General features: G+C 38.5%; 1 protein-coding gene across 1 annotated transcript in view; it reads right to left on the reverse strand.

Annotated features, from left to right (window-relative positions):
• The window catches only part of LOC126335425 (centrosomal protein of 78 kDa-like), a 122,452-nt gene that overhangs the window by 35,000 nt on the left and 63,464 nt on the right, over window positions 1-23,988 (reverse strand). Inside the window, exon 6 of the mRNA XM_049998702.1 lies at window positions 12,780-12,967. Coding sequence (XP_049854659.1) covers window positions 12,780-12,967 — 188 coding nt within the window. The remainder of the gene's footprint in view (window positions 1-12,779; window positions 12,968-23,988) is intronic.

Raw genomic sequence — 23,988 nt, forward strand, 5'->3', positions numbered from 1 at the left:
CTTGATAACGACGTCCTCTTGAGTAGTCCCCGCCCGGAGATCCGAATGGGGGACTATTTTACCTCCGGAATATTTTACCCAAGAGGACGCCATCATCATTTAACCATACAGTAAAGCTGCATGCCCTTTGTGCCATATAAAATTACATATTATTGTTTTTTAGCTTCTAGGGTAGGTCACTCCCCAGAAAAACATTCCAAATCAGATCTACCATAAAAATTGAAGGCCAGAAGAAAATTAGCTTTAATAATCACATTATAGTGCAATAAAATGTGATCAGTTACACTTTAAGTAGGATTATGAAGCATGTAATTCTGTTAATTTTCTAAGTATTACATAAAGTTAAAACTTTTTAATAAAATGTTTTGAAAGTCAGAATTGCAAGTGAATAACATTAAATGATGACAAGTTTCAGCTGATCATACAGCCATCTTCAGATCTGGAGTAATAAGAGAATATTTCACTGTAGTAGAATTTCAGAAGGGATTAAACAAACTGTTGTAATGCAAGCAATGGGTCAGTTACATATCAATTATAAAAATGCATAGTGTCTGCTTGTAAACTCAGGCGAAGACATGACATCTGCATCACAGTTGATGTTCGTAAAAGTGATGGATCTCAATAGAATAGTGGCACATATCACTGACATAAATATAAGGCATTTAAGACATAAGAAATAAACAGAGATGTTAATACAAAATTCAGTACACCAAGGAAAAATATGTTGAGAACAAACCCATCTTAACAGTCTGTGTAGATACACAATATTTTGCATACAAAATTTTTTACATCGGCAACTTTCAACCAAATCATTTACAGGAATACTTGTGGGTCTAGTAGAGTGTGATTCGCTCACAGTTGTAAGCAAACTAGTCAGCTATGCATGCTCACACAGGTCCACAAAGAAAAAGCAGCATAATAAAAAGTGGTGAATGAGTAAACATAGTAGCAATAAATAAGAGCATGTAATATAGTAATAAAACACATCATTTAACAGTGGAAAAAGAATTGATTAAACAATATCCAGCCAACATCATAACACAAAATAAAAGTTAAGAAAAATATATGCACATAAGGTGAATATGTAAAATATTATATTGACCATCAATATGTGATACAATTACATGCCATCAAGGAGGAAAGAAAGGGATGTAGAATAAATAATTAAATAGAAGACACTGTAGACTAGACTGCAAAATGAATGCAACACTAATACTCCACAGGTGAGTGTGTCCTAGTCCGACATATGACTATGGGGTGGGCAATGGAGAAGAGACGGCCACAAAAATCAAACCGACACGTAGAATAAATATCTTTATATTATACAGCAAATAATTAAATAGAAGAACACATTAACAAGGCTGCAAGATGAGTGCAATGCCATTACAAGTAAGATGTACCCTGACATCTGAGGTCATGGGCTGGGCGAAGTAGAAGTGATGTGGTCACAGCCACAAATGTCTAGAGGGCATGGATCACATGACCAGTAAGTAGAATAAAAGGAAATTTTAAAAAAATACAGTGAAAAGACAAACTATGTATTTATAAATCATCACGATAAATATTGAAGAAATATCCCTAATATTTTATCTTGATGGTGTATGCCATTATTCTATTGAGAGCTCTCTCTTACATGAGCATCCATTGCGATCCAGATGTTGTCTCTTAGTCTTATCCTATGTGCAGACACTACAAGTTTTTATAACCAGTAGGTAATTGACCTTTTGCTGATATAAGTGCGCTTGGAGTAATTCCTTCTGGTACTCTAACTTACGGCAATTTTCTGTTATTATTCCAGAGCTGAAGATGGCTTTATAATCAACGGAAACTAGTCATCACCTTCAGTCTTGACTGTTAAAAGATTTGATTAAAAAAAAAACTTTATGTAAAACTTTAAGATAGCTTGTCTCCATCCTGGCTATGTGAGGAATTAACAGTAACTTTCTAAGATGCAAATTTAAGTTCTGAAAAGCAAAACATTATTGTGTGTCACAAAGAGCTTTGTGTCCTGTCAAGATTGGCAGCCCATTGTTTTCCACTTACTAGCAACTTCTACTGATTCATAACTAGGGAGTGTGTGTATCAAGAAAAATTTGCTAGACAGTTCTTCTTAAGAGTTCATTACTATTTGTACACATGATAACTTCCATTGCATCAAAATTGTCAGCTTATATTACAACAGATGACACCTTTGTTACTGATAGAGATATTGTTCTATGTCAAACATACAGTAAGCAAATCGGGTGCTCTGTGAACAGTAACATATATGTAGTGATGCAGAGACAGAGAACAAAACAGTGCATATTGCCTAAGAAACAAATGTTACTAAACAGATGCAAAAAGTCTCCAAACTTCACAAACAAATGTTCCCATGATATGTAGTATGCTACGATTTCTATGAACAATCCACACTACAAACTTCAAGTGCCTACATATTGCATTGTTCTTCAAAAGCACTGTGGGCAACAGATTTCCCATGAATCGGCAGTAAGAAAAAAACTATTTTCCATTTTGGATAGATAAAAAATCTACTCACCAAGTGGTGGAAAAACACGTACATAAAAGACGGTTGTAATTGGCAAGCATTCGGAGTCAATGCCTCCTCCTTCTTCAGGCAGAAGGGTTGAAGAGGAAGGAAGAGGGGTGAAGAAAAAGGACTTTAGAGGTCTAGGAAAAGAAGTGCTGGCAGAAATTTTAAAGCAGCCCAATTTACATACATAAGAGACTGAAGAAGAGAAGTAGAGGGTACAGTTACATAAATGAAAGAATTACAGTTTTCAAATAGTTATAGTTTTATCTGTCAAAGAGGAGAGACAAAACTTGGCCATCATTGCAGTTTACGCACCTGAGGAAGGGGAGAAAAAAAGAATCTATAGATTTCCTTGACAAACTGCAATCAATTTTAGACATGCATAACAATAAGTATCAAATAATACTGACAGGTGATTTAACAGCAGAGGTAGGGAGAAAATGTATCCTATAGATTGTGGGACTGATGGGAGGAAACGTAATAAATAACAATGGAAGATCACTTAGAGATTTTGTTTATTTTAACAAACTAAAGATGGTTGTAAGTATACATGGTCACCTCAAGGATTTATGTCTCTTACTGAGCACACTGTCAGTAATGAAAAATCAGAAGGCAACATAAGAGTCACAAGAGTGTATGGGGGATATGACATAGCTCCTGACCATTCCTTGACAATAGCTCAAATGGATTTAGTATTTACACCAAATGGAGAAAGAATAAAAAGATGACACAAGAAAAAATAAAGGAAGAAATCTACAAAGCATATCTACATTCTGTAGAATGAACGCAGTATACAAGAATGAGATTTTCACTCTGCAGCGGAGTGTGCGCTCATATGAAACTTCCTGGCAGATCAAAACTGTGTGCCGGGCCGAGACTCGAACTCAGGGCCTTTGCCTTTCACAGGCAAGTGCTTGGAAGTTTCACAGTATACAAGATCTGTACCAGAGGAGACTTAAGAAGAACTAGAACAGAAAAAAGAAGTGAAAGAAATAGAGAAGAATGGAAAAATATAGAAACTGCATTTAGAAAAGCAGCTAAGAAGCTTTGAGAAAAAGATAAGAGTGGAGAAAGGGTTAGAAATTTGGACTACAGACTCTCATAAAGTTACAAAGAAAAAACAGTGAACCAACATAGAAGAGTAGTGAAATTTACATATGAACTGCAGCAAATCAAGCAGTGAAATGAGCTCATCAAGAGTCTTGGCGTACGTTTAGAAGGGTAATAGAAGACGATATTCGTGGAAGAGGAATGAGATATTATAAAACTATGAATACTCTCAATCACACAGAAAAAGAAGTTGCTCAAATAAATAACATCCATGAAGTAGAATGGATAAAACAGTTGAAGAACTTGTAGTATGAAGTAACAGGCTCCACAGAGAATAAAGAGGATGAAACTGAAACAGAATGTGTACATGTTTCATGTATGAGTGAATTAAGAGAAGCCCTCAACTTCACAGAAAGCGAAAAGTTAGTAGAGATGACATAAATACTGAGCTGATAAAATACGGAGGCACTCTACTACAGAGATCACTGCATTCATTTAATATGACCTGGAGGAATGGAGCATTCCAGAAACATGGCCACAAACAAAGATAATATCACTATTTAAAAAAAGGCAACCACAATAACTGTGAGAACTACAGAGGAACCAACTTACTGGACACTGCATGCAGAGTTTATGCATGACTAGTGAACAAGTGGTTAATGATCATAAGAGAGAGTTTACTACGTGAAAGACAAATGGGATTTTGGAGGCACAGGGCGGCAACAGATGCAGTATTTATAATTAAACAAATACCTAGAAAATAGACAGAGCATAATATGGAAACCTATTTAGCATTAACTGATTTTATTAATAATGTTGATAGGATGAAACTGTCGAGCATTATGAGGAAAGGAGGATATCCACAACATCTTAAAATTTTTAAGAAGTCTGCACAAACACACACTGTAATTTTAAATATAAATGGTGGTCTAATAAAGCTTATATCCACAAACAAAGGAGTTAGACAATGGCACAGTGTTTCACCTACACTTCTTAACATTTAGTTAGATAATACAATCCAGAAATGGAAAGAGATTTTTAATGGGGTGGGTTAGGGTTAAGAGAAACATACACTTGCATTGCCTTTTGTAAGTAAACAATGCCACACTGTTGACAGAGCAGGGAAATGCATTTATTAGACAAGATTTGTGAAAGGTACCATTTGATGATATCAGAAAAGAAGACAAAATCAATGGCTTTTAATGGAAAACATCCTGTACAGACAAACACTGTGGTTAATAATAAAATGTCGAAGACATAGAGAAGAAGTTAGCAAAGTTCGGGAATACATATGGAACAATAAATAACATGTCTTAAAAATGAAACAAGAAAAGAAACAACAGTGGAACTTCATAAGACAATGGCAGTGGGTTATAAGAACAGATTTCAAAATTATGAAATTAGTTAAGAAGCGAAGTGATTGTATTTAGTATCCTTAATAAAATATAAGAAAATAAGAGAAACTGGCATTGATATCTCAATAGAAAGAGTAGAGAAGGAAGAAGAAGATGATGTTTAAACAGATACTGACTTTGCCAATATCTAAGAGGCTGATAGTGGTGAAGTATTGGATGAGAATAGCAGACAATAGTATAAGACGAGAAGTGATGTATTTCCCAAGTGGTTATTTTTTGCTAAATATTCATAGACATAGGCAGTATTATGCGAAACTAATTTAGAAGTAATCCCATAACTGTCATATGAGTAGATTGACACTACTCATAATTTGTTGTTCATATTCTTTACAGAAGTAACCTACAGAGGCTGCTTCTTCCAATTAATGTATAACTTAATTTGTTCTCCACTTGTGGAAAAGTTTGTTCTAGATGGGATTTACAGTACTTGATGTGTGAATAAACATAAACATGGAAAAGTTTTGCAATAACAGTACACAAATAGTTCTTAGAACAATCTAGAATCATCTGGGACATGAAATATCCAGGTTAGTTAATATGATGCCAAGGGGCTGAAATTGCAGCGACAGGTTGAGGCTTCGCAACTTATGACTCACACTTAGGATAAGGGCAGTTTCTTCTGCAATATAAAAGGAACACCTCATGTATGTCGTTACTATCCTTGCCAGCTAATACATCCAAGGATGCATTGCATTTTTCAGAAATCCAAAAGGATCTCACATACTAGAACTACTCATCTCAGTTACTTTTGAGCATTTTGTTGCCTTGTTTGTTATTGATGTAGTGATCATCAGTCAAAAGACTTGTTTGATGCAACTCTCCAGGCTAGTCTATCTTCTGTAAGCTCTTCATCTCTGCGTAACTACAACAACTTGCATCTTTTTGAACCTGCCTACACCAATAAAGACTTTGTCTCCCTCTACAATTTTGCAATGTTAATGTACCATGAAAAGGACAGACTGCCAGAGTCGCCAAAGTGACCAGAGGTAGTGGTTTTATTTTTGTGTGTGTGTGTGTGTGTGTGTGTGTGTGTGTGTGTGTGTGTGTGTGTGTGTGTGTGTGTGTGTGTGTGCGCGCGCGCGAGCGCGCGCGCGCGCGCGCGCGCGCGCGCGTGTGCTCGTGTGCGCACGCACATCTGTTTGTGTGAATGTGTGTGCATTTCTCTTTTCTGAAGGCTTTGGCCAACACCTAATATATAACAGTCTTTTCTTCTTGCCTGTCGGCAACTCAATGTGTCACCTTTATGGTGGGTAGCAATCTGTCCTCTTCACAATATTGTTGATTTCCAACCTGGACTTTCCACTGTCTGCTTTTTGCAGTGTTACTTAATCGAAATCAACCCACATCACTTGTTGAAAAACTCATTAAATTGAAAAAACTGATGCTAAATTTATTGCTGGAATTTTAAATGTCAAGAGACAAAACATATTATAATGACCATAAAGAAGCCTGTTCTACTTAAGATCACCACAATGGAAAATCCAGTATGGAATGTAACAGTACCAGAGAAGGAAAGTTGCTACTCACCATATAGCGGAGATGCCGAGTCGTGATAGGCACAACAAAACCCTATTACCCGTAACCTATCCTCCTATATAAAAGATACCAACCATTTCCTCAACCTTTACCACACGGTGCTCTGCTTGTCACTATTGATGCCACCTCCCTGTACTCTTAACATTCCCAATGCCGTGGCCTTACTGTTATCGAACACTACCTTTCCAGACGCCCTGTGGACTCCAAACCAACAACCTCCTTCCTAGTCTCCATGACCAACTATATCCTCACCCACAATTACTTCTCCTTTGAAGACATTACCTACAATCAAATCCAAGGTACGGCTATGGGCACATGCATGGTACCGTCCTATGCTAACCTATTCTGGGCCATCTAGAGGAATCCTTCCTAAAAACCCCGAATCCTAAACCCCTCACCTAGTTCAGATTCATTGATGACATCTTTGATATCTGGATTGAAGGTGAGGTCACCTTGTTCACATTCCTCCAGAACCTCAACAACTTCTCCCCCATTTGCTTCACCTGGTCCTACTCAACCCAACAAGCCACCTTCCTAGATGTTTACCTCCACCACAGAAATGGCTACATCAATACCTCTGTCCATATCGAACCTACTAACCACCAGAAATACCACCACTTCGACAGCTGCCACCCATTCCATACCAAGAAGTCCCTTCCGTACAGCCTAGCCACCCGTGTCGTCACATCTGCAGTGACGAGCAGTCCCTCTCAAAATATACCGAGGGTCTCACTGAAGCATTCACTGACTGTAATTATCCTTCCATCCTTGTGCAAAAACAAATCTCCCGTGCCTTATCTTTACAGTCTCTCACCAACTCCCGAAGTCCCCAGTCCGGCCACAGAGGAGCATTCCCCTCGTAATTCAGTACTACCCGGGACTGGAGAAACTGAATTACATTTTCCACCAGGGTTTCGATTACCTCTTAAAAGTCTGCCCTGAAATGAGAAATGTCCTACCCACTATCCTTCCCACCCATCCTACCATGGTATTTCGCCATCTACCGCAACCTACACAATATACTCGTCCATCCTTACACAACCCTGCTCCCAATCCCTTACCTCATGGCTCATACCCCTGTAATAGACCTAGATGCAAGACCTGTCCCATACATCCTCCTATCACCACCTTCTCCAGTCCAGTCACTAACATCACCTATCCCACCAAAGGCAGGGCTACCTGTGAAATCAGTCATGTGATTTACAACTAAGCTGCAACCACTGTCCTGCATTCTATATAGGCATGACAACTAAAAAGTTGTCTGTTCGCATGTACGGCCACTGACAAACTATGGCCAAAAAAGAGGTGGACCATCCTGTAGCTGAACACGCTGCCAAACATGACACCCCTCATCTGAATGACTGCTTCACAGCCTGTGCCATATGGATCCTTCCAACCAGCACCAGCTTTTCTGAATTGCGCAGGTGGGAACTTTCCCTGCAACACATTCTATTTTCCTGTAACCCTCCTGGCCTCAACCTTCATTAGCCACTGTCCTCACCCATCCACACCCCCCTCCTCCACTACACAGTTGTCATTTCACCGCCACACCCTCTTTTAATTTCTTTTTCTTTCTCTCCTCTCTGCTGCTTACCCCCCCCCCCCCCCTCCTCTCCTCTCTCTCCTGCCCTCTGCCTAAACTGCAACACATCACTGTCCACCACTCCCACCATACTATCCCTTCCCCTCCCCACCCCAGCTTCCTCCTTACCCCCCCCCCTCTCCCCCCCAGTCACCACTCCCATCATGCACTGGTGCTGCTGCTCGCAGTGTGGTTTCAGTTCTCTGAGACTGTAGACTGTGTGTGTGTGTGTGTGTGTGTGTGTGTGTGTGTGTGTGTGTGTGTGTGTGTGTGTGTTGCTGACAATGGCCTTAATGACAGAAAGCTATAATTGTGTGAATTTTTTTGTTGTGCCTATCGCGACTCAGCATCTCCGCTGTATGGTGAGTAGCAACTTTCCCTCTCTGGTATTGTTAAGATCCTCTACAGCACTATAAAGAAGCCTATTCTACTTAAGTTCACTACACAACTGTGTTAAAATTCAAAATTTGTTTTCATTTATAGTGGTTTTCTGTGAGCAACTTTTGCCAGTACCTCTGTGTCTCGGCTTATATAATCCTCCAATACAGTCTTCTGCCATTACTCATTTATTAAATAGCACCTCATAATTGCGCGCGCAGCGCGCGCGCGCACACACACACACACACACACACACACACACACACACACACACACACAGTGCTTGATTTGTGACAGTATACACCGGTACAAAAAAAAATCAGAACCATAGATTTTGAAATGTCGTGTGATAAGAGTTTTATTTTGTTCCCTGCACAAACGTTGTATTCACTCTTTTAAAATGTGCAGAAAAGTGTTAAAATAACATTTTAAGGATTCTAAATTTCATCCCCAGCACTATATTAGTATGTTTGAGAGAGAGATTTTGTATGCACATATACTGCCATGCAAATGAGGGAAAGCACATCACATTTAATTCCAAACTTAGCAAAGTACATTAGTGGTAAGTCATCCTAGAAATGGAACAGGTGAACATTAAGTCTCCTCTGTACATAAACATTAAAATATCGCATCAAGTTTGTAATGCTGATAGGTTGCACCACTACATCAAGACAATATAATCTTGCATTAGCACTTAACAAATGCTATTGTGAATAATAGTTATTATATGGGTTACCTGGAAAGTAGTCTATGTTTTTAAATAGTATGGAAAGCAGTGAGGGAAGTGAAACAGTCAATACGCTGACTCACACAGTAGGGCAGTGTGCTTACAGCTGCAATAGCAGAGAAGTTTTTCAAAGTGAACAGTAAATGAAGATGACACCAAATGTGAAATCAAACTATAAAATAGTTTTAGTGGCAAAAAAAAAATCCTCAAAGTTCTTGATTTTCTTCACAAAAATTTGTGCTATATATGGGTCAAATGCTATGAGTGAAGATACTGCACACCAATGGTGGTGTCTGTTTAAGAGGGAAGGGGTAAATATTCAAGATTATAACAGAAGTGGTCATCCATCTGTAGTCCGCAATGAACTAGTGCAGAAAATTCATATAAAATTGTGCTAACAAACATTTCACGGTCTCTCATTTCTAGGACAACTTTTCACAGATTTCTCCAGGCATTTTGTATGAGTCTGTGGCTAAATAATGAACGTAACACAAGCTCTGTACTCAGTGAGTCACAAAACTCCTTTTTGAGATTATAAAACTTCATGGATAACAAGCTTCTCTCTTTTCCATTGTGATGTGGAAGGAGCTCTATTGACAGAACTGGAAACAGTGACACCATCAAGTATTGACACGACAATGTTCTGCCACACATTGTCTAGCAAACACAAGAATCAATGCGGAATTTAAAACTTTTCTGGCATACAGCCTGTTCCATGAAAGTTCGAGTGAATTGCTGGATGCCCCTTCCAACCTCCTGTAACAGATGCAACAGAGGAAATTCATCAGGAGTCTCACCACGTGTTGGTGAATGCCGCACCACCGAAAAGTAACATTCTGCATTTGGAGAGGGCAATCCTCCACAACAGATGTAAATACCACTGTACTCAAAGTGGTTAAAGGTAAAGCTACAATGATCATGCCATGAGAGGACTATATTAATAAGAACGATGTTTGATTATTTAATTCAACATATCACTAGATCAATAATGACCCATCTAAGTGTGATGAGAGAAACAATGGAACTTTTGACTTCTGGGTTTCTACCAAAGGAGCCTACTGAGAGACTAAGACCACATACTTCAGTTCCACCTAGGCTGTGTGGACAGCCTACATCCACAAGGTGAGCCTATGATCTGTTATGAGCAATATTTCAGCAGCCAACTTTAATATGACTAAGTACTTGGCATCTGTACTCAGATCCATTTTACACAAATGTCCACAGTTATAATAACTTCTACCGATTTTATCAGCAAACTCAATTCACATAAGCTGAAATGCTATGATGTATTGGTTAGGACCGATGTTGTCCTCTTTTTTATGAAAGTTTCTGTGTTAGGGTAGCTTCATGTCATCAGTGATAGGGTTGTAGCTAATATAAGAGCATTGTCTGAGCACCCTGTTTTATTTAACAATGAGTTTTATGAACAATCTCACAGTGTCACAATGTCCTCTGGGAGTCTTATGTCCTCTGGGGGCCAAACATTTTTTTATGGAAGATTTTGAGGAACAAACACTGGCTTAACAGTTTCCAAATCAATTGCAATTTGGTAGAAACAGTGGGCACTGTGAACACTGATTCATCAAGCCCATACCATATCGGATGCAGATGACATGTAAATTAATATTCATCTCAGAAGATACAAAACTAGTCAATTATTGACAATATAATGTAAATGGATACATAAAAAAATCCACTCACCGAGCATTGGCATGAGAACACGCATACACACAAAAAGGTGTTTAACCTTTGCAAGCTTTTGGAGCCAGTGGCTCCTTTCCTGGTAGAAGAGTCGAAGGGGAAGGAAGAGAGGTGAAGGAAAAGGACTGAAGAGGTTTAGGAATAGGGGTCAATTTCAGAAAAAGTCACCCAGAACCTCAGGTCAGGGGAGACTTACTGGACAGGATGAGAAGAGTATTTCCTTCTCACCCCGTTTAGTAGGTCTCCCCTGACCCAGGGTCCTGGGTGACTTTTTCTGAAATTGACCCATTTTCCTAAACCTTTCCAGTCCTTTTCCTTCACCTCACTTCCTTCCCCCTCAACTCTTCTGCCAGAAGAAAGAGCCACTGTACCAGAAGAAGGAGCCACTGGCTCCAAATCTTGCAAAAGTTAAACCTTTTTGTGTGTATGTTCTCCTGTTGCTGCTTGGTGAGTAGATTTTTATCTATACATTTACATTATATTGCCAGAAGATACAGAAAATGCTACAGACATATAAATGGTAGGACAAGGAAGAGTATAATGATGAGGCCTTAAAGACAAAAGACTACCTGCCATAGACTGTAAATGTTTCCCCAAAACTAGTCAGGACTTCAAAAGCATAAGGCTAAAGTGACCTATATTTATCCACCAAAAATCTCAGTGCTTTTGGGGTCAGTCAAATATAACTTTCAGTAAGATAAAGCAGGTGTTTGTAAAATTCCCTGCGAATGCAGCAAATCATGATAGGGCAAATGACACCCAATTCCTGGAGCACATTGTGGAACACCAGTGGCATACTCACCTCCTTCAAGCAAATCCACTATTGCTGAACACTGTATTTCAGCTGATCAGTTGACAAAATCCAATGCAACAAAAATTGTGACTTCTGGAACTCCATTATCAATGAATCAGTAGAAAATGACTGCCTGAGACACTTACCAATTGGGATCCAGGTTTCCAGTTGGATTCTGTAGAGAATACTGTCAGAAAAGCTTTGCACTCAGCTCTCTGTAGCTGGCATGAATGCAGTGTTACTGCATGAAGACGATTGATCTGACATTGATGAGCCAAATTTTCACCAAGGAAGACTCTCTCAGCAGCATGCAACTTGTAGTAGAAGCACTTGCGCTCAGGTAATCATTAAGAAATGACAATTCTGTATACCCCGCAGATGCTGATGAGACTTTAAATAGGGGAACTCAGTGTACTGTCACCTGTATCGTAAGGCTCTGTGTTGAAATATTGTGGCAGAAAATTATGGACATCAGGCAATGTGAAATTTTATGGAACACAAGAATTGATGAAACAGTTCATTTTTGAACATCCTCCTTGCAGATCATACTGGCTCCAACCAACTTTCACTTCTTTGTGCACATGACAAGGTGGCTTGGCATTCAGTAGTTTGCCTGCAGTGAAGAACTTCAAGATGCCGTCATGGGCTGGCTGCAGTCTCAGGCAGCACCTATGGTTACTTCGGGGATAGCACTCGCGCTACAGCCTTTGCATAAATCGGAATGCTTCAACTATGAGTGGAAGTTTGTCCAAACTGACAGCAGTCTTACTTTCTCTTAAAACTACATTTAATGACATAAATTTAACCAAGTCTAAAATGTTCAAGACATATTTTCTTTAAGTGTGCTGTCATCCCCTCCCCCTCTACCTCAGCTCTATTATTCCAATTGTTTTGACCAGCAAGAACAAAGCTTTTAAATAACACCTTTCACATTTAATCTTCTGTTCAGAATTTTGTTTGTGTGAATCTGTTTCTAGAACATTTTTGGTAAACAATGCTGAAGGTTTTAATAATTTATCACCATTAAAAAAAGCTATGAGATTTAATTTTAAGTTATTTAGGTATACCTCCTGTTTATCTTCTACATTTCTTGAACTGTTTTCAGCCAACTGTTTTTTTATAGCATTTAGCAAATCACCATTCACATCATGATTATTTCTTATGTCAACAACAGTCAAAATAGTATTAACTTTCAGCAACTTAAGAATTTCCTGGGCACCTTGATTTGTTATTCCACAGTTTTGCAGATCTATGGCTGCAAAAGAAAGAATAAATGTTAAAATATTGATAAAAGTAGATCATATTAACAGTCTATTTATTCTCTTCTTTCCCAAAAAGAAAAATAAAAGTACACTCATGAGCAACTGAATTTTCTACAGTGATGTGCACATACGAAGGGGGGTACAAGATGCATTCAGTACAGAGAAAGATGGAGAATACTTTGTGGTATTGCCTATGGGCTCTCTGTCTTTCTCTAGCTGTTGGCTACCCTGGTAAATGGCAACACTGAGGTAAGTGCCACTTTGGAAGACTGCTTCTGTCCCTAGAACAATTTATATGCCAGGAAAACTATTGACAACACCTCTTAACACAATACTTGTCGTGTTTGCTTTATGTTACCCCTGCTGCACATTAGACTGGCTCAGTACGATATCTAAATTAATATGAAAATCAACACTAAATGCTGTACACACATCCTGGACAACACACAAGACAGGTGTAGCAGAATGACACTGCTGGCTGGAGCTTTGTATGGTACATTGCAAAACATACTACCACCTGCCTTCTTATGTGCACACCAGTGTAGCAGTACATGGCATTAGTTTTCATGTTAAGGATGGCAGCAGGGTTGCTAGACTGGAGGCACTGTCAGTGCTGGGATACCATTGTGATCTATAACAGCTCAACAACTGCAGAGAACTCAAAGAAATCAGTTCCTGATAATGCCTCCATGGCTTATCCGAATAGTACGCACTGGGCACCGAGAATGCAGAGCTTCACATGGTTTTCAGTGTACTTGTTTGTACCTCAATATAAGTGTGCGCCATTGTATACCATGAGTCATCAAGGTCACCTTCTCCCATGTTTTGAGCTCTCTTAACTGTACTTATGAGGTCTGTTAAAAAATTCTGGAACATTTGTAATTTAGTGCCAATGATGTTTTGGAGTGAAATGTGATTGGCATCCCTGCATATGCCTGTATTTAATGTGTAACTGCTGGAAGTTTCATTGTTGTATGTCTCTCACTTATTGTTCACTACTGTATTGAGTAGAACATTGTGTCGCAAGGTTTGCGAATTTCAAGATGGCAGAGTTAAAGGAGCAATGTGTCTGCATTAAATTTTGTGTGAAACTCAAGAAAACCGTTACATGGACACACCAAATGATGCAGAAAGCCTACAGTGATGAATGTTTAAGCCATACTTGGTGTTATGAATGGTTCACACGGTTTAAAAATGCCTGGATGGAAGTTAAAGATCACCCTCGTTCAGGACACCATTCAATGTCTACCATTTGATGACTATCAAAAAGACTGCACAAGAAAGTAACATTTCAGTTGGATCATGTTACGAAATCAAGATACAGCAACTTGGAATGCATCGTATTGCAATGGCTCATGAGTCAAGACTAGAAAGACCTTCACCTCGCAATCTGCAAAGAGCCTTAGGATTGCTCAAATGAGAATGAGATGTTTTGTAAGAGATTAATAACTTGTGATGAGACGTGTCTACGGATTAGATTTTGAAACCAAGGTTCAATCTGGACAAACTGATGGTACTATTGAAACATGTTGTGATACCTGTGAGAAGGAAATGGCCTGAAATGTGGTGAGACAATTCATGGCTCTTGCATGATGATAATGCACCTACACATTCATCCCTGTTGGTTTGCGACTATGGAACAAAAAATTAAATCACTGTGCTGCCTCATCCTCTGTACTATCCAGACCTGGCCCTTGTGTAGTTCTTTTTATGTCCAAAGTTGAAAAACCCATTAAAAGGGTGAAGATTTGCAATGATAGACTAGATAAAAGATAATTTGCAGATGACACTTCATGTGACCCAGCAAAGGTGTACCAAGACTGCTTCTGGAAGTGAAAGTGGCATTGGGAGTGGTGTATCAACTGTGGAGGAGACCATGCACAATAAGTAAATTGTAAGTGTATAAAATTTTGTGGACAAAGTTCTGGAATTTTTTGAACAGACCTTGCAGTCAGGTGCTGAAGAAGTAGTCCATGATTCACAGGACAGTGTCTAATATGAAGACATGTTAATAGGACTTTGATGGTTTGCTTTACCATTCACAACTTGTTAATCACTTTTTGCCAACAATGCCTGGCTCTGTACCTCAATAATGAAGTCACTGTGTGTAGGGGGCACTTTACATTGTGTCACAATGTATGTACTGTGCAGGCCTTGGCTGGTAAACCCACAAATTCATTACCTGATTTTCCACAAGCACTGGTATTCATTGCCATGCATTCAGGGTGTGACAATATCTGTGATATGTATCATCCACACCAGCACTCTCAAGATTGCAGTTTACCTCTGTGTCAGAGGTGTAGAACTCATCTGTCAAGCAATAAAGAGAAATTACAGGACAGTATAGATCATATTCCTGGTTAGACTGGCACATAGTTAGTGTGCTAATTTTAAATGTTATAAATTGAGATTTTAAAAGTACAGTCAGTTTTGTATTTCATGAATGAAAAACAGCCTTGGGTCTCATCAGCAAACTGAGCAGTAGGTGATTCTGGTCCAATCTGAGAACTGCAATTTGGACAGTAATTCAATTTTATACAACACCGGTGCCTGTCCCGATCGGACAAGAACCTACAGGCGTACACTATGAGAGGTTGCTGTTGAAGTGGACAACGGATGTTACCATGCACAGCACAGATGCTTCAATGTGTGTTTGGCACTGAAGGCATCTGTGGTCACTCTGATCGCCTCACAGTGGGTAGTGTCAGTGGTCTTCAAACGTATAAGTCTAAATGATGAGTAGCCTAGCCAGAAACACAAGAAAGGCTTTTAGAACTGTCTTCTCCCCAAGACTTGTGGCAAAGACTTTGGAATGCTTAATAATCTCAGTGCATCACATTTTTTAATTCCTTTAGGTGTGGTAGGCCCAGGAACCACTTCACATCTTTCATTGTTAGGACTACTGCTGTAATGTCATTCTTATTGTGGACATGATACTGTCAATGGTGATGATAAACATGGTTAAATATAGTATTCTGCTTTGTGTGATACCATTAACCTAATGAAACCAGTCTGACAGGGCTTCCTCAACTTGGTATCTGAAATAGCACCTTGACAGGAAGCACCATATTAAGATGGGTAGTCATCCCTAGATTCCCCAGAGATGGAGTTGTCCAATTATTTTATGCCTAAAGGTGGTATTATAGGCCACTTCAGGATCAAAAAGTTTCTGTGATGTATGCTGCATTGGAAAGCCTGCTGAACAGCAACCTCCAGCACAGTCAGTTTATCAATGATGACATGTCCCCTTAACCCTCAATGGAGTGGCCACGAAACTGTTTGGACGTGAGAGACCCAAACAAGACAGCAGTGCATTATATGCTTAAGGTCTTCCACACTTAACTTGTGAGGGCAACAGTACGATAAACAAGTAGGCTAGTACAGTGGGTATGGCAAGACATAATGCAAAACAATAATAAATACCTTCTTTGGGAGGAAAAAAAAAAAAAAAAAACAACCAGCCAGTCACACACACACACACACACACACACACACACACACACACACACACACACACACACAAACAAACACACACAACCTTTTATTACCTCTTCTGTATATGAATCATTAAAGGAAAATGGGTACAGAAATAAGTTATCTACGGTTGTTGCTCTATGACTTTTAATCATTAATGGGAACTAAACTGTGATAAATAACCCGAAGCTGGAAACCAATAACTCTGTGACCTCTATCATTATTATAAGAAAGAAAATAAATTTTACTGTGGAAGATTAACATGCTCTCCAGCTGCTTGATAAAATAAAAGATATTTTTTCCTGGTGGATCATAAATTGTCAACAGTAATAACTTACATATTTCCAGATCCACTGTTGTGGCCAGCATTCAGTGATCTGCACAATAAAATATTCACTACTCTGAGCAGGCAATATTGTTACCACACAAGCTATGCACACATGACTCATGAAGCACTTTCACACCTTTAACCCTTGAGCAGGCACCCTAGATGAGCAGGGCATGCAGCATAAAGAAAAACAAGATAAACATGTATGTAATCGTAATAACACAGCTATGGTGAGAAGAAGTGGTATAAGAAATGTCCGTGAAATTTTTTTAAATCCATAACACAGTAATTTCTACTCCTACAATGAAATACAAAGTGAGCACAAAAGCCACTGAAAATAAAACTCTCATACCCATGGAGTCAAGTGCCAAACTAGCTATGCATTGATGACTACCGATGAAGAAAACACTGTAGACACCAAATTGTATTAACAATCATACAGAAAATAAATTGAATATAAAAAAATACGATCACTATTCAAGTGGTGTATCAAACACAAGCTGTTGCATGTGTAACACATCAAAATGCTACACTAATAAAAATTAGAAAAGAATCTGCATCACGTAAACATGGGCACTATATACAGCACAAATGCACATGAAGACAGCATTATGTGCAAATTACACAACAGGCACAGTATGGAACAATGTATAGCTAATACAGAAATAGCAAAAATAGTTTTTTCCATTTGCAATCCAGATGTTACAAGCTAGGAAAATTGCACAAGTATTACTGAAAATAAAAATGATATGTGAGTAAAACAAAAAAATTTGCACTGCCATGCAGCTTTATCATACAAGAGATAAGTGTGAAAAGTTTTCTTCATTGGTACATTATCGGTGCATAGGCAGTTTGACACTTGACTCCTCTGCCGAGCGAGGTGGTGCACTGGTTAGACACTGCGAGGTGGCGCAGTGCTTAGACACTGGACTCGCATTCGGGAGAACGACGATTCAACGATTCAATCCCGCGTCCGGCCATCCTGATTTAGGTTTTCTGTGATTTCCCTCAATCACTCCAGGCAAATGCCAGGATGGTTCCTCTGAAAGGGCATGGCCGACTTCCTTCCCCATCCTTTCCTAATCCGATGAGACCAATGTCCTTGCTGGCTGCTCTCCTTCCCCAAACAACCCAACCCCAACACTTGACTCCATAGGTATGAGAGTTTTATTTTCAGTGACATGCGTGCTCTCTTTTGTGAGCTTTGCTTTGTATTTTATTGAAAGTGATATTGCTGTATCATGAATGAAAAAATTTCTCCATTAGCATTTCTTCTAATTATTTTGCTATTATCACCACAGCTGTGTTCTGATGATGATGATGTATCAAAACATAAAATGGTGAACAAATTCATTTGCAGTCAAGACATTTCCAAAATTGTCTCATGTACCAAATCTGAATGGTGCTTGCCTCAGATATGGAAGAATTTCTCAATCAAGTGCTGACAAAGATTGTAACTGAGTCATTTTTCAGCACTCTTTTTAAAGTATTTCGACCACAGTCAAACTCTATATGCTGCCTTCTGTTCCCACTAACTTTGTTCTTAGTCCTTTCTCTAAATATTCTGTTGTATTTCCTTCGTGGACATCCTTATTTATGTTTTTAGAAATTTCCTTTATCTGGCCAGCATTCTCTTTCTTTTAATCACTGGAATAACATTTTAAACTTCTCACAGTCAGCACTGTTCATACCAAGTTACATTTGTGTATTTTCTGTGCATGTTCTGCTTCTTTTTTCAGTGCCATGATTTTCACATCCTCTCTCATTGCTTTTGTTTGACTCATTCAGTTTAACTGATTTGCATTGATTTCCTCTGCTCATTTTACTCTCCTCTCCAAAATGGAGAGGATAATATTGTTACATTCCATTCTGGATTTTCCATTGTTTAACTTTAGGAGACATCCATATAAAGTCTCATAGGCAATTAGTTTAGAAGTACCAAGTTCATTTTCAAGCCAGGCCTATTATAGCTGCACTAATAGTGCTTGGTTAGGTGACAATCAATTCTTACATTCATAATATACACAATACTTAAACATACAGGATGTCAGACTAGTTTCACAATGTAGATGTATTCGTGAACTGCAGTTGAGCTAGAATGCATTTCGTTAATACATCTACATTGTGAAATTGGTCTGATGGTCCATGTTTTTATGTATGATGTGTATATTACCTATACAGGAACTGACTGTCTGATAACCAAGCACTATTCATGCAGCTTTAATAGGCCTGGTTTGAAAATGAACTTGGTAGTTCAAAACCTGTCACCAGTATAATAAAACACAACTGTTTTTAAATTACAGTAAAGAATGTGTTATCCAACTGACTGGTCTTGCTCTGATATGATGCAAAAATTTTTAGATTCTGCTTTACTGTGACTGTTATTGACATTAAATGAAACAATGAGTTTACTTAATCAAGTGACTGGTAACGGTGAACTTATTGTTTCATTTAATTCTGACAATGTTGAAAATACATGGAAATACATAAAAGGGAAGCTTCAAAGATGTAAAAGTCAAAGTCTTCTTCTTTTAGTGTTCAACCCTGAGGTTGGTTTGCAGCAGAGTGCCATTCATCTCTTCTTCATTACCACGTATGTCTTACATCCAACGTCATTCATGATCTGTTGCATGTATGATATCCTTGGTCGTCCCTGCTGATTCCTCCCCTCAATAGCTCCTTCTGCCATTGTTCCAATGATGATGTTGTGTCATAGGATGTGCCCTACAAGTTTGTCTCTTCTTGTTTGGATGTGCCCCCACAGAGATCTGGTTTCCTGTACTCTTCTAAGCACCTCTTCATTTGTTACTTTGTCTCTCCAGCTGATCTTCATCATCCTTCTATAGTACCACATCTCCAGGGCCTCTAGCTGTCTTCTCTCTTCTCTTCCAATCGTCCAAGTTTCACATCCGTATAGAGCCACACTCCAAATGGAACCTTTCATGATACGTTTCCTTATTTTCAGACTGATGTTGTTGTTGGTTAGTAAGTTCCTTCTCCGATTAAATGCAATTTTGGCCTTTTGTATTCTGATCGCAATTTCTTTCCGGCTTCTACCATCTCTTGTGATTTTGCTTCCCAGGTAAATAAATTCCTCTATCACTACCAGCTCCTCTCTTCCAATTCTTATTCTCAAAGGTTCATATTCTGCTCCTGTACTGCGTACCATCACTTTAGTCTTTTTCTTGTTTATTCTCACTCCATACTGATTGCATAGAATTTTTTCCATTGTTCTGAGGACTACTACTAGATCTTCTTTTGTCTCCGTGACTATAGCAATATCATCTGCATATGCATGTCTATCTTCTGCCCATTAATTTTGATCTCCAACTAAGTAGTTTCTTGAACTTGGACTTAAGCTTCCTGGATGTAAGCATTGAATATAAGAGGAGAGAGAGCACAGCCTTGTCTTACCCCTTTTCTGATATTTGCTTCTTGTTCATGGTGACAGTTCCTAATCACTGACACCTCATTCTTATAGAAGCTGAGTATCACACGGATGTCTTTGTACTTTATTCTACTTTTCCTCAGCACTCTGAACATCTCTTACCAGATAACATTATCAAATGCATTTTCCATATCTACAAAGGCAATATATGTTGGTTTATTTTTCTGTAATTGCTTTTCGATAACGAGTCACAGTGCCAGAATTGCCTCTCTTGTTCCCAGTCCCCTTCTGAAGCCAAATTGATCTTCACTCCGCATATCCTCCACCTTCTCTTCAATTCTCTTCAGAACTATTTTTAAGAGAATTTTTGATGCATGTGACATTAGGCTTAGAGTTCGGTACTGTTCGCATTTTGTAGTTGCTGCCTTCTTTGGCATAGGAACAATGATACATTTCTGGAAGTCTGTTGGTATCTCTTCTGTGCTGTAGATGGACCTAAGTACCCAAAACAATTAGAAGTGACTATTAGAACTGCACTAACAATAAGCTGTTATTTAACTACTATGGCATATCTGTGATGACTCAAGCTGTGTGAAGTGCAGTACAAACCAGCACAAAAGACAGTACTATGAATAAAAGTTAGTAGTTTTCTCTTTCATATCAAATTATGGCTGTTATCTCCTTCCTACTAGCTGCAGACATTTGCAGTCACACTGATATTTATGATATAAAAAGTTACCTAGTTGCCATAAGAATAGAGACTGTTTCCACAATTTACAATAAATACTGCCACCTGTTGTGCAGCTAACATTGATCTTCCATCCTTGACCATAAATAATCAGGTAAAAAGGTACATTTTCCATTTATTTTTGAACTACAGGTATTCTTAATGTATTCATGTCTAATGGGAGGTTACTGAATACCTTGTATAAGGTTACAGGAAACTCTATGCTGAAATTATTTTTTGTGCTGCACGAGGGCTGTTCAAAAAATATCCAACCTTATTTTTTTATTGTTGAAACCAACAATGGTATTGCGATGCTTATGCTCTGTATGTTTGTAGTCATATGTACTGCATTTGCTTCATTTTTTTCACAATGTAGAAACAATCAGTCATTGGCTAGCCATTGACAAGAGAACAGGTGTAAGTGGTAGTCGTTGGATTTTATGTAGTGTGACAGAAAAAGCAGAACAATGTTACGGAATCATGTTTTATCAGAGAACTTGCAGATGAGGTTAAAATTAGTACTGGAGCCATTCATTCCATTGTAATGAAACTTTTAGGACCTTAGCAAAATTTGTGCCAAAGTTGAAAACAACAGAGCAGAAGAGAACTTTGTTTGAGGATCAAACAGAATACACAGGTTACTGTGACCAGCAATCCCAATTTTCTTAACTCACTGATCACTAGTGATGAATCCTGGGTTTATGTGTACAACTCAGAAACAAAGTTCCAGTCATTGCAATGGAAGTATCTATCATCTCCGAGACCCAAACAAGCGAAGCAGGTGTACAGCAATGTGAATGTCATGCTGACTGTCTATTTTGACTCCAGTGTCAATTAATTCAGAATTTCTTAACCAAACACAACATGGCCATGGTTTGCCAGCCTCCCTGTTACCCAGTTACAGAGTCACTTTTGGCTTTTTCCTAAACTGAAAAATACTCTGATAGGGACAAGATTTCAAAACAAGGGAAGACAGTATGTAGAATTTGACGGAACTCTTGTATACCATACCAAAAGAGGCTTTCCAGCAATGCTTCCAGAAATGGCAGCAGCATTAGGAGAGGTGTGTAGAAGCTGAAGGATACTAGTTTGAAGGAGACTAGAGCCAAACAATTGTATCTGATGAAAGATTGATTTTATAACTCATAGGTGGATACTTTTTGAATAGTCCTTGTACTGTGTTCAACTGAAACTCATTTTTGTTTTAGGACATCAAATTTGCCGTTAAGTGCAGAAATTATTTATTTCACTATTGCAATTTCGGACTTTGGGCCATTTTCAAGTTTCTAATGATGACATGTGTCAGAGGATTTTGAAGTCTGATGTGTACTGAAGTAAAATCTTCTGCAGCATCACTTGAAATTGCCTCGAAGGCCAAAATTGAGTGAAATAATTAATTTCTCCACTCAACAGCAAATATGATGCCTTTAAAAAAATTCTACATGACTGTGAACCCTGAACATGAGAAGTTAATTGTCAGCAATAAATACCATTCAGGATTAAATATAGTGGAAAAGAAATATAATATTTCCTAGATGTCTGAAGATGTGTAGCTGTTTTCTTTCCATTGTATTCTATGTTGCTGTTGTTGTTGTTGTTGTTGGTGGTGGTGGTGGTAGTGGTGATGTGAGTTAAGGAGGCTCAATACTGAGGTTATTAGCACTCATAAAACTAACAAAATCTTTCTTCTGAATGTGTAAAATAACAGTAATAGCCATAAGGTAAAATAATTTTCTATCCAAAGATACAAAAATAAAAGAGATTTAAAACTTGGACCTGTTGACCATTACCAAGTGCAGCAGCAAAATAAGAATAATTAAATTTGTTTCATAGATGCATATGGCTAGCTAACTGCTGATATAAAAAAGGGAAAGAGCCAGCCATTCTGATATTAGTTAAAATTTATGCTCTATCTCAAGGAAAAGTTCTGACATCTCATATTTTAAAACCTATACCATATTTATTGAATTGTCACCTAAAGTAGAAAGGCCACAAATAATTCTACAGCTGATCTCTTGGCGGCAAATAAATTATTCAACTCACTATGGCATAGTGGTCTGCCAGTAAGATGGCGACTAAATGATGTATTCTGCTTAGAGGATAAGAATACTTTGTAGCATCACCAGTGCACTCTCTGTCTCTGTTCCACGATACATATTTCAGCTGTTGGCAACCTTGGTAACTGTAAATGTTAGGGTGACTGTCACAACAAGCTACTGTTTCTGCTTCTGATTCTTCCTTGAGAAATTTATACGCCTGGTAACCTATGCTTCGGAAACTGTCACTGTTTAACATAATACTTGTACTATTTGCTTTACGCCTGCTGTAAGGAACACTGCAGTGGCTAAATACTACCACCATACCTAAAATATCATTAAGCACGTGCTACAGCCAGACATGGCAGAATTATTTTATTTGCTAAGGCATCATGTGGTACACTTCACCTTGGCATTGTGTGTTTCCCCATTCTGCCAACTTCTTACATGCACTGGACTACAACAATGGTATGCCATAAGCACTGCAAACTGATGGGACCTCTAGCTGAAGAAGTAGTCCATGATTCACAGGACAGTGTCTAATATGAAGACATGTTAATAGGACTTTGATGGTTTGCTTTACCATTCACAACTTGTTAATCACTTTTTGCCAACAATGCCTGGCTCTGTACCTCAATAATGAAGTCACTGTGTGTAGGGGGCACTTTACATTGTGTCACAATGTATGTACTGTGCAGGCCTTGGCTGGTAAACCCACAAATTCATTACCTGATTTTCCACAAGCACTGGTATTCATTGCCATGCATTCAGGGTGTGACAATATCTGTGATATGTATCATCCACACCAGCACTCTCAAGATTGCAGTTTACCTCTGTGTCAGAGGTGTAGAACTCATCTGTCAAGCAATAAAGAGAAATTACAGGACAGTATAGATCATATTCCTGGTTAGACTGGCACATAGTTAGTGTGCTAATTTTAAATGTTATAAATTGAGATTTTAAAAGTACAGTCAGTTTTGTATTTCATGAATGAAAAACAGCCTTGGGTCTCATCAGCAAACTGAGCAGTAGGTGATTCTGGTCCAATCTGAGAACTGCAA

This window comes from Schistocerca gregaria, chromosome 2 (assembly GCF_023897955.1).
Source record: "Schistocerca gregaria isolate iqSchGreg1 chromosome 2, iqSchGreg1.2, whole genome shotgun sequence".
Lineage (NCBI taxonomy): Eukaryota > Metazoa > Arthropoda > Insecta > Orthoptera > Acrididae > Schistocerca > Schistocerca gregaria.